The following is a 19089-nucleotide window of genomic DNA, read 5'->3' on the forward strand; positions in this document are numbered from 1 at the left end:
AACGATTCAGCTTAATTTATTCTTGGAATACATGTATAAATTCTTTTCAAAAATGCATTGAACAAAAAGATATAGGCACATGAAATACGAAAAGGTCCCTAGGGACCTTCTCACAAATCGAAGGGTTAAGGTACCATCTTTCCGGTAAAAAAATAATTATTGGAATCAGTTCACGCGGTGCAAAGTTATGCTGTGGAATAAATAAAAGAAGTAAAAATACTGCGAAGAATTGATAACCTCTCTTTTTTGAAGCCGGTTGAAAATGTCTTGAGTTCTTTGTAAATTTTATGTAAATAAAATGCAATTTATGAAACTATAAAAAGTTTATTTATTTATTTCATACTGTACATAAAACTTGCATAAATGTGTTTTAAAGAGAGAATTTTCAGTATTTTCTGATGATATATATTTAGAAGTATAAACCCTTCCCCCAAAAATATATTCCTGCGTGCACCCCTGGCAATTAGTATTTATTATTTGTAAAGCAATATATTTTTACTTTCAAAATGTTTGTAATTTTAAACATTTCAGGTGTATATTTTAAACAACTCATGTTCATCTTGTGCGGATACTTAAACAGATTCTGGTCGAAAAATAAACACTTTTCAGTAGTAGTTTTACATGCACTTTTTAGAGTGTGGTGTGCAGCTCTATAGAAATCGGTCAAGAAAAATTTGCCATTATTTCGTGTGTGTGTCCAAGGAATTTTGACATTTTTGATACTTCACAGCCTGTTGCCTCACTCTTTCCTCAAGAAATAATGGAACGGGCATATATTTCTGTTGCAAACCTGGGTTGCCTTGTGCTCTTTTTTCACAAAAAACTTTAGAAAACCGTAGTAAAAAGCGTAGCAAATTTCTTAAGAACTCCGTACTGCCTGAAGGAAATTTGACTTAAGAAAATTTCTTAGCCATTTCTTGTTCGTCATTTTGTATGGAATTTAGGTTTTCTTATGAACTGCATACAGGCCTTTAAGTGTTTTAAATTATTCATAGTACAATAAAGTAATTTGTGGAGTGATTGGAGCGTTTATTTAACAATTCAGTACGACGAACCTGAAGGATTAAGGAACTTTAAGAAAAATTTTAGCAATTGATGTTAGAAGCTAAATAAATCCCAAGGAGAAAGTTTTAGAAATGACAAAGTTCGGGGCGGGAATTATCCAGACGACATCGACGTAGACAAATAGGACTTCCTTCATTGCAGATTTATGAGAAGGTGGCATCGCGGATGGATGAAAAGTTTCAAGAGAATCATCAGAGACAACGCGGATCTCAAAGCAATAAAGGATAAAATCAAGTCAAGGAAAAATTTGGTCAGCTGGAAAGTCGTCTCAGAGATTTGCAGTTGAATCGTCCACCTCCTTCTGCGAACACCCCCAGGGTAAAGACTCCATCCTTTGACGAAAATTTTTCTTTCTAGGTCTTTAAGCTTCATTTCGAAAGGACCTGCAGAAGAAATCTTGCAGAATATTTGCGACTGTGAAAGGAACAATTATGACGCATTTGATAGGTTACATAGAAGGACGTTAGGGTAGCGAGCACAGGAGGCTTACCAGATGGATTTGGAGAATTCCTACCAAAAATTCAACGAGTTTCTTTGGGTTCAACAATTCAGTCAGCCATTTAATAATAATAACACTGCCCAACAACATTCTGTTGAGCTAAATATTGTGGCCAGTGTTAGCGCCAGTCTATTACACAGGCCAACAAAGTTTAAACATTGTTAAGTTACCTAAAATATTACAGTCGAATCTTAAAGGATTTCTCCCGTAAAGTTTGAATCTGAGCGTTAAGATATTGGATTGGCTCTAGTTTTCGAGCAACTTAGGTTTAAAGGTGCCGAAAAACGCGTTTTTGGACATTTTCCAGCCTCTAAAACAATAAATTGATTTTTTAAGTTTATTTAACCCCAGCAAGAAATTTGATTTAATAAAAAACAAAAATATTGGATAATTGAATTTATTCTCGCTGTAATTCATTTATGTAGGTACTTGGATTATAAAATATCAACTCATATCATATAATCATATGTATAATCATGTATAATTCATATAATCAGTTGCAGGGATAAAACTCAAAACTAGTTACATATATAAAAAAATTAATGCAACAATTGCCTGTCGGTCTGTCTGTTTGTACGCATATCACTGGAAAACTAATGCATGGAATGGAATGAAGTTTTAACAGGTGTCTTGAGGGCTGACTTAAATATAGAAAAAAAATTAGAGTTGCTTTCTGTTTGAAAATTGCAGTTCAAGTAAATTGATCATAAAAAGTTAATATTGCAATATGGTCATCAGAAGAAAAAGGTTGAAGAAGACTTACAGCCAAAAATATTTTTTGAGGGTTGCCACCTGTTTGAAAATTTTAATTTAATTTAATTGATAAGATAAATTGACTATTGCAATATGGGTACCAAACTATGGAGGGTTAGGAAAGTTTACTGCCGAAAATGTTTTTTAGGAAGGTTGTCACCTGTTTGAAAAATTATATTGAATTTAAATTGATAATTTAACTGAAATCTACACATTCAATAACTTATTTATATCTCGGAAGCCATATTGGATTTTACATTTTGAATTTTCAAAACCATATTATAAATTAAAATGATGCAAAACATGTAGTATAAATTACATTAGTTCTTAATGTTTTAATACATACAACTGCTGAAGTTGGCCTAGTGAAATAAAAATGACCGCCACTTTTTTTGGTGCGCGGTCTTTTCCTATATCCTTAAAGACCCTTTTCATTATATTTCGGTAAAGGAATGAGGGTCCTACTGGTTATTTATACCTTTAAAAAAATATATTTCTTGAAAAATAAAAAATTGTCATTAAGGTATTGATAATTTAGCAAAAATTGGTATTATGTTATATTTCATATGAAATCATAATTTTCCGTGTTTAAGAAATAACATCAAACCAGCAATTACTTTTACAACTGAAAGTTTCCATAAACAAATCAACACATAACTGTTAAAAGGTGCCACGATCGAATTCGTTGAATTAAACGTATTTAACAGCGCTCTTAGCAGATATTATTGAAAACACTAGTCAGCTTTGAGTTCGTTGGACATTACTGAATAAGAATAGCTTTATTCCGGTTAATTTATCACAGTTTTAAAATATGCCTTTCTCGCGTAAAACACGGCTTCTTCGACCACTGTGCAGCAGTTGTAAGATTATCCATAACTTCTTGCACACCCTGTATATAATAGGGGTATTCTCTGAGTCTTGCAAAGCCCTTGCAAGGTGCACGGATTGCACGGTTTGCAAAGCTGTCCCATACGAAAACCGGTCTTTACCGTGCAATCCGTGCAATCTGTGCACCGTGCAAGGGCTTTGCAAGACTCAGAGAATACCCCTAATATGTGTATATTCACGTATTTATACGGAGTCGCAACTAATTTGCATATAGTCCCCTTTCAGACACGTCAAGTCTTGAAAGCAATTTTTTTCGCATTCTCTTTTGTGTTTTCTATTTGCTTCCACACGCGTCAACTTTAATTGAATTCAAGTCCTTGGTTCTTTAAATGGGAAGCAACGAAAAGAACAGAAGAGACAAGAAAACTTGAAACGAATTGACGGTACGGAGGCAAGATTGAGAGAATACAATCATTCTATCATTCTTGGTACGGAGGTATCTCTACTCTTCCCCTCTCTTCTCACCTCCTTCGCCTACGAACGAGCAGACTTGAAAGCAAGACTTGACGAGCCTGAAAGGGGACATACATACTGGTTAACTCGCGACCATCATTATCACATATGTATGTACATATATATGTATGTATATACGTATGTATGCCATTGTGCCATACGCTATAATGTAGCATGCGTAAACGCAAAATACTAGTACATTATTATTTTTTCTCCAAAGAAAAACTTTGTATAAAGTGAATTCGTATGTTTTGTGCTAAAAGTTTTTCATTTGTTAAGTAAACTATGTACGTGTGTATATAAAGAGTTGTAAAACTGCTCGGTTAGGTTTTAAATTATGCGACTAAAAGAGAATTCGCAATTAACGCAGCAGCTAATATTTAATTCTCCATAGAATGCATGCTTTTTCATTTGCGAGGGCTGCACCGAGAAGAAAAACGACGACTATAATTACGACTTAAATTAGTTTGGTTAGCTGTATCTACATACGATTTTGGAGTCCGAATGCAAGTATAACCAAATGAGTACTATATATATACTTATATAAAAATAGTTATTTTTGGCTTTTTACGAGAACCATAGTTAACCGAAATGCGTTTTAGGAAAAAGCAAAAAGAAAGAAAATAGACTTTTTCAGGTCCTGATTTAATATATATATGTGACCTGGTCTACGGAAAGGGGGCTTAGGTGTCAAAAAATCAATTTTCACTTTTTGGTTGATTCGGATGGAAGATGAGATGCTTTTTCACGTGGTGAAAAGCAGAAAATCCTAACTTGCTTAGAAGTGTACTAAAAATGTAGAGAAAGAAGAGTAAAAATACGACAAAATATAATTTATTTATATATTATTTATATTTATAATATTCCGACCAACAACAACACTTACTGGACCAACAACAACACTTACTGGACGTCCGGCGCGGAGAACAATTAACAAGATAATGAGAAACTGACGAAACGAGTTGCTTACTTTTAACAGCTTTTTCACAGAAAACTAGTTTTCGCACGTAAGCTCCCTTTTCGTAGACCAGGTCACATATATAGATATCATATGGACTTGTCTCGCCTATAAAGTCTAACCTAGAAACTCCAAGGGACTAAATATCTGTGAATGGCAACTTTTCTATACAGATATTGAGGACGAACTCAAAGTATAATGCCTACCAGCAGCCGGAGTATAAGGGGAAACTATTAAGACTAGTATAGCCAAGTTGTCGAGATTAGACATCTTTTTTATACACTTTTGAATTTTGCTTGTCACCAATATCGACACCTTTATGGGAATGATGATTTTGAGGTCCACCAAAGTTACAGCGAATTTACGGGAAAATTTAAAACCAAATTTCTTCAGAAGCTTTCGAAATTAGACCGAGAAAGGAACCTGGGTTTTCATTTATAAAAAAATGAATGTATGTATTTGTATGTGTAGATGAGATGCTTAACGTTTCCTCACTGACTAATATGTTAAATATATGTACATATGTATACCAATTCAGACTGTAAATACGTCTTTCGATTATATTAGCCTGAGAGCCTCTTGGAAGGTTAAAAACTAAATTGCCAACATCTTCATAAACTCCGCTTTCTTTTCATCAGAATGGGTAAAGGTTAAGAAAGTACGTCGAAGGTGTACAACAAAATATAATATTTCTTTTTATAACTGCGGTTTCACACCTGGTTTTGTCAAGATTAGCACAAAGCCCAATATTTTTGCATCACACGATTAGGCTTCCAAGTTACACCAAATTTTAGGTTACAAATATGTATTCCAAAGATGAAGCAAATCAGTATTCCAAAGATAATGCAAATCTTACCATAAATAGGATTTTTTAGGATAGTTCTCAATCCCTGCGCCACTATCGGAAGACTAACATACTGATCCTTCTAAAAATCTTTGCACAAAATACCAACATTCAGTGCGATTGTATGATTCTGTACATTTTATATGAATACAGATTTAGGTGTATCAAATTCCATTACCTTGTCATAAGTGGTTACACAGATAAACGATGTGAAAAGTTCAGTTTGTATAGGAGGTGCCACGACCCTTTTATAAAATCTACCACTTTTTTCCGTAAATACGGTATTATAATATATCTTCCTGTGTCAAATTTACGGACGTTAGCGTAAGCGGTTCCAGAGATAAGTGATATGAGAATTTCAATATGCATGGGCGGAGCCACGCCTCCTTTTCCAATACCTACCACTTTTCGCCATAAGTTCGCTTTTGGTAGCATAAATTGCTGTGCCAAATCTCAGATTTTAGTATAAGCGGTTCCAGGGATACGCGATATGAGAAGTTCAACTTGTATGGGAGGTGCTACGCCCCCCTTTTCCAAAACTGCCACTTGTCGGGATAACTAAGGTAGCTGTGTCGAATTTTAGGACGTTAGCATACGCGGTTCCAGAGATAAACGATATGAGAATTTCTTTCCGTACGGGAGGTGTGACGCCCACTTTTTCAATACCTACCATTTTTCGCCGTAAGTAGGTTATTTACAATTTATGCATCCGTGCCAAGTTACAGATCTCAAGCGTAAATGGTTTAGAGATATATCGGGTTTCCCCTTTTTCATCTGTATGTCAGATGTCACGCCCCCTACGTAACGGAATTAACATTAGAGGAAGTTATACCCTTTAAATCGGTGTATGTTTCATTGAAAGCGAGCGAACGGTGCCCTCAAAAAAAGGGCATTCAAGATTTCTTTGTGGTGTATTTATTTATTTATATTTTTTATTTATTTTTTGGTCAATATGCATGACCTTTTGATGTTTGCCTTTTTGTTTTAACCTTCATTTCCATCTGGAAACAAAAGCGATACTCATGATCTTGCTCTTATACAGTGAGGGGGAAAAAATATTAAAATCAATCAAAAAGGTAATTGATCTTACTATAAACGTCAAAAAAGTACTGAATGTATATTAGTAAATATTCAATTCAATTAAGCGAATATTAAAATGACCGCGTTCTTTCCGGAAAAGCGTCCGTGGAGTAAATAATCAAGATAAAAATATATATATTTAACTTGCATGTTGCCTGCAATGGAATTCGAACCCTGGCCCTCTCTGAATATCAACAAATTGTGGCAAGCATCTTTGCACACTCATCTACAGCCACATATATATACACTGAGAAAAAAAACGTATTGTAAAAATGAATTTTTTTCATTTAATTACACTTTAAAAATGTTCGTATTTAAATCAAGTGAAAAGTTTTCAATATTGAATATTTCCTTTATACATATGTACATGCACTACGTATAATGGAAATATTCAATTGAAATACGCCCGTATTAAAATTAAGCATTTTTCACTGCACGGACGGCGTTTTGCACGTCTCGGATGCTTTTTCATATGTAATTAAGAAAGTATATGCCCTGCAAAAATTTTGAGACTAAACACTAAAGACTAATCTCTAAAAATAAGGGGTTTTTGGCTATATACGTAGACATACGTAGTAGGTGCGATCAAGCAAAAGTGTAATCATTTATATATACCTTGGACGTTATAATGTCATTCTGTAAAATAAAGTTGCGGCAAGTCTGCACACTTTTTCAGCATATGTATCGACTTATATAATATAACCTCGTTGGTGAAATATACATGAAATTCTCGAGGAAGAACAAAACCAAATATAACAAGTGACTACTAAGTACAAAATATACAAGAAAGTAATATTGTTATTATCCACGTTCCTTGTTAGCTCAATTACTGTCTTTTTTTTGTACCCTACATTCGGCATAACTATTAGCTACGTACGTATATTATCAAAACTAGGCTAAATACTGTTTTGTTTCAAAGGTGAAACTTTTAGTACTTGCATGTATCAAAGAAAGTATGTAAACATTTATGTACATATCTGCTCAGACTTATAAAATAACATTTTGGGTTTATTAAATTTTACAATAATAGCTTAGAATGACGTAGTTTACTTGTCCAATGATTTATAGGGTATATGTGAAACCGTAAAGAATGGGACATATTGCATATTTTTAGTGTTAATTATAATCTTTGTTATTGTTTATAGTGTTGCTATTTCTGTGCATGCATGTCATGTGCAGTGAATAGAAATAATGATAATAATGACATTTTTAACTAATATGGTTACGGGTAGACGGGTAAACGGAGCATAACCATAACTTTAAAGGTCTAATTATATTATTATTTTCTTTATAGGAACAAGCTCAAATATCATTTGGGTTACGCGTCAAAGCCTTTATTAAATAATGAAAAACTCTGGCTGCGATCAACTCAGTGATAAATTTAGCGTTCTAACGGGACAAATGAAAGATCGCATCAGGCCATCTGATGAAAATTAAAAAGAATTTAATGAAAAAATGAGAGATATTTCATCTCTGAGTTCAAAATTCGTTGGAATAGGTTAAGGGCGGTCCACATAGAACTTTCGCGTTGGCTTTGGCGTTGGCGTTAGTTTGACATAACGCACGTTAAAAGTATGCTTGCTACAATGAACGCTTGGCAGCGAATGCTTGGGCCACTAAATTAACATACTAACGACAGATAAATTAATATTTCATAACAATAATTGCATTAAAAACGATATTTCTTGCCCGCACTTGATTAAAAAGAAAGAATATTCACATAATTTTATTTATTTGCAACAGCTGACGAGCGACGCACGCGAAAAGTTGAGAGTTGGCCATCTTTTTGCTTTGTGTTGGCGTGAGCGTTGTCGAATTTTGGCTATGTGGACGGCTGCATTTGGATTCATGTATTCATAGTCAGCTGTTGAAGCGACGCCAACGCCAACGCAACGCCAAAGTTCTATGTGGACGGGCCTTTATGTAGACACGAAGAACGTTTTTTTAAAGCAAGCAAAAGTTGGCTTGAGTCCTCTATAGGTTTTCCGTCATCCAGGTTTTGCGTCGGCCAGAGATAATATCCCACGCTTTGTTACCTTTCGTTCAACTGACAGAAGACGCTCTAGCGGCGCGAAAAAAAGATTTTAAGAGCTACAGAGAACATTTTTCTTGAAAGTGCAACAGAAAAAAAACGAATGAAGATATATTCAATAGACTTTTGATTAGTTCCGACCCTGTTGTATCAAGTATGAGAAAACTACCAAAAATTTCAGGATTCCTCGAAAGATGCACAAAATTTCTTAATTATGCAGCCTTATAGCGATGATGAAGATGTTGATAGTGATGACAATGACGCAAGCGAAGATGATGTTTACACTGGTTTACAGCAAAAATGTTCTCTGGATGTCACTATACAATTCCTATGTAGAATTGCTCATTGATTCCGAAAATCGTGTTAATTTTTTTTTATGGATACGTTTTCGAGATATTTGCAATTTACCGTTAATCAGCTAATTGAACAATCGTAACACAAAACACGGCGAATGATACGTGATGAAATTCATAAACCGCGTATACATCACTTTTCGATTAGCCTGATAGTTTCTGAGAAATCAATTAATAATTCAAAATTTTTTGTTTTTTTTTTTGATGAAAAGATTAAAAAATTCAAACTTTAACAAGGGAAAAATAAAATAATTACGATTTTGTTGTATTTTTTTTATTTTAAATGAAAGCCTGTTTATTAGCAAAAAAACGAAGCTACCAATGAAGAAAATCGATTGATAAATAAGAAATCAGTGAGTGATCAAACGAAAATGCGCAAAGTTTTTTTATGATATATAAGCAGAAAAGAGTGTTACTCATGCACATACAATAACAGTATGTAATAATAACAATATATAATATCTGTAAGGCTCGCTCGGCACTTTCCAACAGGGACGGTAATCATTATGAGTAAAATAATTTAAATCAGCATTTTATCATTATTTTATAAGTTTTATTTTTTTAACTCTAAAATAATAATTATTATTGATTTTTATTTTCTTGCTCAGCGGAAATAATTATTATTTGATTTTTATTTTTTCGATCACAAATAATGATTATTTTATGATTTTCATTTTTTCGCTCAGAGATAATAATTATTATTGAGTTTTATTTTTCCACTTAAAAATAATAATTATTCATAAAATTTAAAAGGCTATACAGACACAACTTACTGAAATTTTGACCTGAAAATTTTGAGGCTTATTCCTTTATTAGGGTGTCGCTCCCTCTGAAAAGGATACGGCGGAAATCGCGCTGGTATAGCTTTTGATTTTTTGAATAATCATTTTCTTAAGTGAAAAAAATAAAACTCAATAATAATTATTATCTTTGAGCGAAATAATAAGAATCATAAAGTATCATTTTTTTTGATCGAAAAAATAGAAATCAAGTAATAATAATTACTTTTGAGCGAAAAATTAGAACTCAAATATTAATTATTATTTTCAATCTTTATTGGTTAAACTCGAAAAATAAAAATCATTGTAAATTACAGTGGGACGTGCGAAAATAAATACGTGGGTATAAATAAAATTGTTTTACGACGATTACAACTTGTTGATTTTTTTTGGTTAAAATTAAAAAAATAATGATTATTTTCCGTCTACAAAAACCGTGAGTTATTTTTAAAAAGAATCAAGTTGTAATGAATTTGCAATGGAAAACGAGACAAACGTTCTATCACAAGCGCAACTAAATGATTGGATAAGAGATTTGGAATTATCCAAGGAAAAAGCTGAGCTACATGCTTCTCGTATGCAACAATTTAAATTCGTGTCACCTGATGTTAAGGTGACATATTATAGAAATCGTCACGAACCATTTGCCAAACATTATACGAAGAAAGACAATGTATGCTATTGCAAAGACATTCCGGGTTTATTCAAACAGTTTGGTCAACCATATGATTCTGAGGTGTAGCGATTGTTCATAGACAGAAATAAACTGACTATGAAGGCCGTATTATTGCATATTGGCAAGAAGAAGCCTTCGATCCCGATCGCGCTTGTAGTAAATACGAAGGAAACATACGAGGCAATGGAAAAATTACTAAGTATATCAAATATGAAGAGCATGATTGGAAAATATGTGCCGATCTTAAAGTCGTTGGGATGTTATGCGGTCTAAAAGTGGCTACACAAAATACTGCTGCTTTCTCTGCAAATGGGATAGCCGAGCTCGTAAAGACCACTATTGCATAAAGGATTGGCCAGTGAGAGTTGAATTTACAGTTGGTGTCTATAATATCAAATACACCCCACTTGTATAGAAAGAACAAATCATTCTTCCACCATTGCACATCAAGCTCGGCCTCATTAAACATTTTGTTAAGGCGTTGGACAAAGAAGGCGAAGCATTCAACTATTTGAAGCAAATTTTCCCAAATATTTCAGAAGCAACAAATAAAAAAGTTGATAAATAATGACGAATTCAAAGGAATATTTTCACCAGTTGAGACAGCAGCGTGGGATTCCTTCAAAGTGGTCGTTTCTGGTTTTCTCGGTAAACACAAAAGTCCAAACTACGAGGAGATAGTGAATGACTTAATCAAGAATTATGCGTAAATGGGTGAATATTAAAAGCTTATTTAATTGAATTATATAACATTTTATTATATATTTACCTACTTTACTTTTTCTTTTTTCACTAGGCGTAAAAATTTAAAAATTCATTTTCTGTATTCCCATTTAAGTTTTTTTCTCGCAAATCTCGGGAACGCAAGTGACGAGCATGGCGAAAGGTTTCACCAGCAAATGAAATTAATTGAGAACCGATATCAAGGATTCTGGGATGTTGGAATGATGGGTGACTACTGTTGGTTTCTCATAAGCGGGTGCTAAAAGAGCGTAAGCGTCGCGTGTACGTGCGAGAGCGCAGCGTTGAGAACACGACAGCATTCAAAATGACCCTGCAAAAAATGGGACTAATCCGGGATGACTCCGGGAGCAATCGCAAAGGAGCATGCGGCTAATACCACTTTTGATCTCTTTATATGGAATGAACTGTTCGCTTTTGTTCGGGCATGTCCTATGAAGAGACTAATTGTTCACCTTTATACCCGAACGGGTATAAAAAGCGCTTAGTCACTTTTAAAAAATAAAAATAAAAATTTGCGCCAGCTGAGATTCGAACCGGGGTGCTCAGTTTTGTTAGGCGAATACCCTCTCTGTGTGCCAATGCCGCACATGAAATTTCATTGACTAAGAGCGTACATATCATTAAATCGTTAATAGTAGAGTAGAGTTGGGGACTAATTGATCTCCAATTATACCCACAAGAGATGAGTCGAGATTAATTGACCTCCATTAGTACCCGTATGAGACTAATTGGGACTAATTAATGCCCAATTGTACCCGATTGAGAGTAATCCCGGAATACTCTCTTTAGCGATTAGTCGCACAATTTTTTGCAGGGGAATTAGGCACACTAACACATTCTCACTTTTAGCTCACGCTTGTTTGTGGTAGTGCCCAGTGGGCTCTACCCAAGAATGATAGAATACAAGATTGCGCCAACGAGAGAGGATTTTTGAGCGTAATTTTTGCTTGACGTCATCTTGGTGCAATTGCGAGAGAGAAATGCCAAAACGCATATAAAAATATGTAAACAATGCAGAAAAATGTGTTAATTTTAATATTACATGGCCCAATTTTGCAAAAATCAATAAATATACAAAGATTAATTAATTAGGAATACGTAGCAATAATTTTGGACATGTAGCCATTTAGGTAAGTACGATTTTTAGCACATGAAAAAATGGATGTATTAACAGTGTTTGCAATTTCATTTAGACCAAAAGGAAGGTGTGCAGCAAAGTGAATTTTTGGACTCGCCATTGTAAAAAGCCATGCAGAGTGCATATTTATATTTGTGGACGGTAGCCAATCACCATAAACTCCATTGTACCATTTCCGAGAGGATGCATGAGTGTGGCTTCTTTGGAAACAATTATTATATGTAAGTAAAATATAATTCAAGCTGACTTTTTAAATTTATAATAATTTGGGCACTGTTTTGTATTAGGTACGTACGTTTTGTATGTATGCCATTGCCAGCAAACTAAACCAGCAACTGTCTACATTCACCATGGAAATATACCTATTAGAACTCACCAAAGGAAGGCCAACATAGTTCCATGTAGAAGCAAGCATGTAAATAGTCTTGTTTATTTTATTAGAGTATAAGTATAATTACAATTATATGTGTACAGATTTGCATTTATAAATAATACATATTAGTTAAAAATGAAACTAAAATTAAATACTGAAAAACATATTACAATTGTTATGACGGACTATTGTCTAAATGTACAAACATAAGCGACATATCGTCGTTTAAAGTGCAAAACCGCGTATCAACAAAATGCAAAACCGCGTATCAGTAAAATGCAAAACCGCGTATGTGAAGTTGTAAAAATTATTTTCTAGAGCGTAAAAACACCCATATTTCAAATTGGTTCTCTCTTTTATAAAGAAATCGCATTTCTGGATAGTATATGTCAGGACGAATGGATAAAGAATGAGGCAAGAGCTTGTGTGAGCAAATTCAATTTTTGGCAGCCAATGTCAGTTACGCGGTTTTGCAGAATGACGATACGTAGTTTTGTACTTTAAACGACGATATATATGTACACATCTATTAGCTTTAATCTTGTTCTACCTACAATTTCCTCTGTTTTAATATAAGTATGTAAACCCAATACTTGCCTCAAGCATCTTTGTTTATAATAAAAAAAATCATTTCGAACTGTGTATTATTTTCAATATCTTCACAAGTAAAGTGCTTCATACACACATAGCTCGATTTGGTGTGTAATTCATCTCCTCACCGGCAGAACTGCTTCCACTTTTTTGCCAGATTTGCGTCCGTAGGAAACGAAAAAACTTATATCGCACGCTTTCCTTTTGTTTTCACTACTACACTTTGCCACGGCACACTTCATTTTGCTTTGTAATGTCTCAATAATTGTTTAAAACCACGCAGAAATATTAACGCACAAATATAAAAATTGTTATTTGATTGTTTCGTATTCTCACAATCAACAATTGCACCAAGATGACGTCACGTACACAACTGATTCTCTCAAAATCACAAAGAGCGGATTAGCGGTACCGCGATTGGCGCAATCTCTATTTCTCTCAATCGTGGGCTGTACCCACCTCTGCTCATAAGATCCTAAACTAAATAAACGAGAATACAAAACGCACAACCATTTCGATTATAATGTAATAACATCAAGTTAAGACAAAAATAACACATATTGTTATTGTATGTACATGGCGTATGAGTAACACTCTTTTCTGCTCATATATCATAAAAAAAACTTTGCGCATTTTCATTTGATCACTCACTGGTTTCTTATTTATCAATCGATTTTCTTCATTGGTAGCTTCGTTTTTTTGCTAATAAACAGACTTTCATTTAAAATTAAAAAAAAAACAAAATACAACAAAATCGTAATTATTTTATTTTTCCCTTGTTAAAGTTGGAATTTTTTTAATTTTTTCATCAAAAAAACAAAAAAATTGGAATTATTAATTGATTTCTCAGAAACTATCAGGCTAATCGAAAAGTGATGTACAAGCGGTTTGTGGAGAATTTCCTTACCTTTCATCTACCGTATTTCGTATTACGATTAAGTGAACCACTCTTTTTTATAAGCTGAATAACGGTAAATTGCAAATATCACGAAACGAAAAAAAACTAACTCGATTTTCTGAATCACGAATCCATTCTACGTAGGAAGTGGATAGTGGCGTCTGAAGAACAAAAACAAATCTAAAATTTGTAATCCAGGGTTATTTTTTTAAAGGTTATATATTCTAAATTAATTTCTATGCTAACAAAGCATGTAGATAATTGTTGTAGAGAAAATTTGTACAATTCGTATTCATTATCATATTTACCTAAAAAAGTGATGATGTGGGTGGCTTTGATGATGAAAATAGTAATGAAGATAATGATGAGGATAATTATTATAATGTAGAATTAATGTTTAACATGTAAGTAATGATGATTAGGATTTTAGCAAATAATCTTTAATAATAAAATTTTTTTATGGGAGTAACAACTAAATTTTAACTTTCCTCAGTTTTGGTAATGCCATAAAAATCTACATAAAAAAAATTCCGACTTAACTATTTTCGGATTTGTCTTTTTTTACTTCATTTGGTGTTAGTTATACAAGTACATCAAAATATTTTTAATTAAATGTACGTATGAATTGATCGCCACTTTCAGATCGATTACAGTGTGGCGTCTGGAGAACAAAAACCAAACCAAAATTTGTGATGCAGTGTAATCTGAGATTTTCCTATGTAAACGGGGTAATTAAAAATTCACCCTCTAACAAAAACCACATATTTATGATATACAGATATTATGTAATTAATAAGCATGCCAAGTAGAATATGTCTAATAGATAACCAAACTTCCTGAACATGGCGAAGATATGTGTCCTTCCATCTGTCTTTTTGCACACCAACTGTATGAAAAGATAAAACTTTGATTGCGTTTTCCCACAAAACTGAAATTTTGAAATATTTCGTTATATTATTAAACGTGCGATATGTAAGTCAAGGACTAAAAATTGTACAGAAATTTAACAAAGTCTTAGTAAAATTTTGGTATACAGTTTTATAGCATAACGTCTGTACAGGAATACAATAATTATAACTCAATAAAGGCGAAAGATTACTTTTACTTTGTTCAATGTCTGGTTATCGCTACCTCCCAGTTAAACATCGTTATCGACGATTTCGGCATCATGCATATAACATGTGATCGATAAAGCAGTCGTTGTATTTAACCGGAGTTTCTATATCCAATTTTGTTATCCAGACATTAAACAACCGAGCCTCACTGTGATCAAAAAATTATCTATTAGACAATCAGCTGATAAATAAACAAAATCGAAAACCCCCACATCCATAATTTTGCTTCAAAGTCGTCACTATGATATCACTTCACTTTTCCTTTGAAATCATCCCAAAACACTTCACTTTTGGTTTTTTCATTTCGGTAGAAAATTAGAAAACGGCAGCACTGGTTACCGTAGATTCGAATATGGATCCCGTTATTCAAAATTTCCACACACACACATACCACAATTTGGATCGTGTGAATTTGAATTTGAATTTGTTCCAAATTCACAATGCAAACTTAAAATGAAAATGTCTTGCGAAAATGACCGTAATCTAAAACTCAAACGTGTTTCGGCGTTTTTTTGTGTCATTTAAAAACTTAAAATTCTCTTTACAGTGTAATTTTTATAAAGAAAGAAAACATTGCGATCTGGCCAACATCGAAATTACAAATTATTGTAAGTAATTTTTAAAACATACATCTTTTATTACGGTTTCAATATCCAGTTTGTCCGAAAGCTTTCAGGTAGCTCACAATCTCCCTAAATTCTTTTAAAATCGCGCGATTTTTTATTGTAACTTTCGATATATATGGAAGTATATTACAAAAAAAGAAACAATAAAAACGGAAATAATACGGTTTGTAGGTATCTTTTATAGCTTCGAGAAGCTGTTTTTTAGAATGGCTTTACGCCATAAGAATTCCACTACTGAGTCCGCAAAATGTGATCGGTTGTTATAATATTCTCTGGAAAAAACCCGTTTTACCACTCTCCACTGAGATTCTATTCTCTGGGTGAGGGTCCCATCTGGCGCCACAAACGGGTTGTCCGGATCGCTGTGGTTTACCTTCTGGTGCTCATACCCGAAATCCGGCAGGCAATCGTACGCCCTCCAAAAGTCGGTACGTATGGTAGACCTCTCCACTACGTGCTTTTGAATTAGAGGTATGAGCACCTCAGCAGACCGCGCGTTTTCCGGACACACCGCCAAGCGAAGATCTTCGCTGCCGTCTTCAATCATGCCAAGGACCCAGTGACCCTCAACTCTCCTCCCTAAAAAAATAAAAGCAAATAAAATGAAAATTGAAAGTATTTAATAAAAATAATCCAACTATTTAAATTAATATTACCTTTATTAAAGTTTCTTTTTCCAAATTTACTTTCGTCTATTTGGACAACTTTTCCCGGACCGCCAATTTTGCCTGCACTTTGCTGCTGGTCTAGCTGTTACAAAACTATTGTCTCGCGACAATAGCTGTTCCAGTCAGTGATTGTTCGACTCGATAAGGGACCTCCAACATAGTTTTCGAGCCGCACCGTATGGTGGCTGAAGCGTTGCGCAAAACAATATGTCATATAAAATATATGCGGCAGCGATACATAGGCATTTTCGAACTTGGTCCAGGAAACCGATTTGGTGCGGCATTTCCCCCTCCGGCAAGAAAAACTGCCCAGCTCAGAGTTGCCTTTATTGAGGACAGACATTGGCGTCCTATGCGTCGAGCATAGTTTGCTACGCAAAAGCAGGCCGTTCTCCTCAGAAAATGCAATACATTCCGCAACGGTGCTAAGCCTGTCCCCAAGTTTGCGCAAATTCCACATGGCCCGATACTCTTCTGAGGTAAGCAGCTTAGGTCTTGCTGCCCCTGCGCTTGTCGACGGCTCATCAGAATCTGTAAAAATAATAATATGGAATATATTGAAATAAATGCAAGGAAAAGAAAACTTACCATACTCCGTATCACTCATCTCAAGAAATTTAATTATATTTCTTAGTATAAAATATATAAAAACACTGAAAAGACGCGAAAAAACTCAATTCTAGCTTCTTCATGGGAAAAAAGAAGATGATAATAAAACAAATACCGTTAGAACACGGTTGCCGTATAAATATGACAATTTTACGCACAACTCTTTTTAGTGTTGGGCGCGTTTTAATAAAATCCCTTAATAGTGGCTAATACGGTTTATAGGTGTATTTTATAGCGTCGAGGAGTATGGCAACACACATTTGCTCTTACTGTCGGCCATTGTTATTTCTGTTTGTTTGTGAAAAGTGCTGAGACGTGTGAACGAATTTCCAAGTTTCATGGCGAAATTCCATATACTTTCGCTGAAATCTCGATTGGTTCCGTTTTGGAAAGCCAACCCCTTGGTTTTTAAGATATTTTATTGGTATTTACAAGATATTTTATTCATTTTAAAAGAGGAAAATTTGGATGTCCCCCAAAATATCAAAGCATTTATTGGCAACACGGAGAAAGTGATTTTAAGAAATGTGCCTCCGGGCTGTTATTTTCATTATGGTGTTAAAAGGCAGTTAGACAAAATAGCCATGGCGAGATAGTTCTTGACTTCAATTGCGATGGATTGCCATTATTCAGAAGTGCATGCAATCAACTCTGGCCAATTTTGATGGAAATTATTACTACGGAAAACGATATCGTATTTTGTGTTGGTGTTTACATTGGCACACAAAAACCAAAATGCGTTGAAGAGTTTTTAGAAGAATTCATTAATGAGATGAGTAACCTCCTGAGCTGTGGATATGCCATTCCAAATAAAGTAATTGATCTTAAAGTAAGAGCGATGCTATGTGACGCTCCAGCTAAACCCTTTGCTTGCGGTAGAGTCGGTCATACATCCGCTCATGTTTGTACAAAATGTACGCAGGTGGCTAAAAAAATCAACGGTTTGCTCAAATATTCCCTTTAAATTCAGTCCCCTTATTTCAGATAACGATTTTCGTAAAAAAATTTGCTTAACTCGTCATCATAAAAAATTCCAAAGTGCCATGACGCCTTTCGAAAAAATTGGTCTTCAAATGATTAGCCAAATAGCAATCGATCCTATGTATAGATTTGGGAATGACCCGAAAATTTATTCTTAGACTGATAAATAATAAGTTGACTCTTAAAATCACTGATGAAAAGAAAAACGAAATTTCAAATCATTTAAGATCAATCAAATCGTGTGTGCCTAGAGAATTTGCGCGTTATGGGGGGGTTAACTCTAAAAGATGTGGTGTATATATTGGTATTACCATGGTCTGATAAATGGAGAGTTCCTATAATTGCAATTTCTATGAGTCGGCGGCCACTGTGGTCTAGAGGTTAGCAGTGCGCGCTGCCATTCCGCAGGGCCTGGCCAGTTTAACCCAACACAATTTCTTTTTTAATAGCGGTCGCACCTCGACAGGCAAGCCTCCGAGTTTCGAATAAAATGAAAAATTTGAAATTGAAGTTATACGAGCGAGAAGAATGACGTCACACTATCTTATTTTAAAATTCGCCTTTAATAATTCTATAAAATAGCCGAGTGTCAGAAAAAATGCGAGAAAGTGGTTGTGTTTAATGCGCTAAGGAATTTTCCCAACTATATTTTAATTTTGTAAGAAAGCGCGATCAATATTTACCCATTTATAACGGTTGGTATGCAAAAAAAAACACATATAACAAAATCACCAAAGCGTCTACTTTCAATTAGTTCTCTTCTTATACATACAAAATTTTTACATGAAATCAACCACAAAGTTAGCAAGGAGAGGTGAACCTTAGCGGTTGTCGTTATGCCTATTCTAGGTATTTATAATTACTTTTTAAATTAATGAGTACATTACCAACTAAAACACTTAATTTATGCTTGCGAACCCAAACCTACAAATTGTTTTATACTTCATGGAAAGTACGAAAAACGGA

The 19089-nt window shown here is 34.2% G+C and overlaps 1 protein-coding gene across 1 annotated transcript in view; it reads right to left on the reverse strand.

The window, feature by feature from the left end:
- Positions 1–17140, reverse strand: part of LOC118754232 (myb/SANT-like DNA-binding domain-containing protein 1) — a 25918-nt gene extending 8778 nt beyond the window's left edge. The window contains exons 1-2 of the mRNA XM_036489099.1: positions 17122–17140; positions 16875–17064 (exon numbers count right to left, since the gene is read on the reverse strand). Coding sequence (XP_036344992.1) covers positions 16875–17064; positions 17122–17140 — 209 coding nt within the window. The remainder of the gene's footprint in view (positions 1–16874; positions 17065–17121) is intronic.
- Between the last annotated feature and the right edge of the window lie 1949 nt (positions 17141–19089).

Source organism: Rhagoletis pomonella, unplaced genomic scaffold (genome assembly GCF_013731165.1).
Source record: "Rhagoletis pomonella isolate Grant_MI unplaced genomic scaffold, Rhpom_1.0 Rhpom_scaffold_00002, whole genome shotgun sequence".
Lineage (NCBI taxonomy): Eukaryota > Metazoa > Arthropoda > Insecta > Diptera > Tephritidae > Rhagoletis > Rhagoletis pomonella.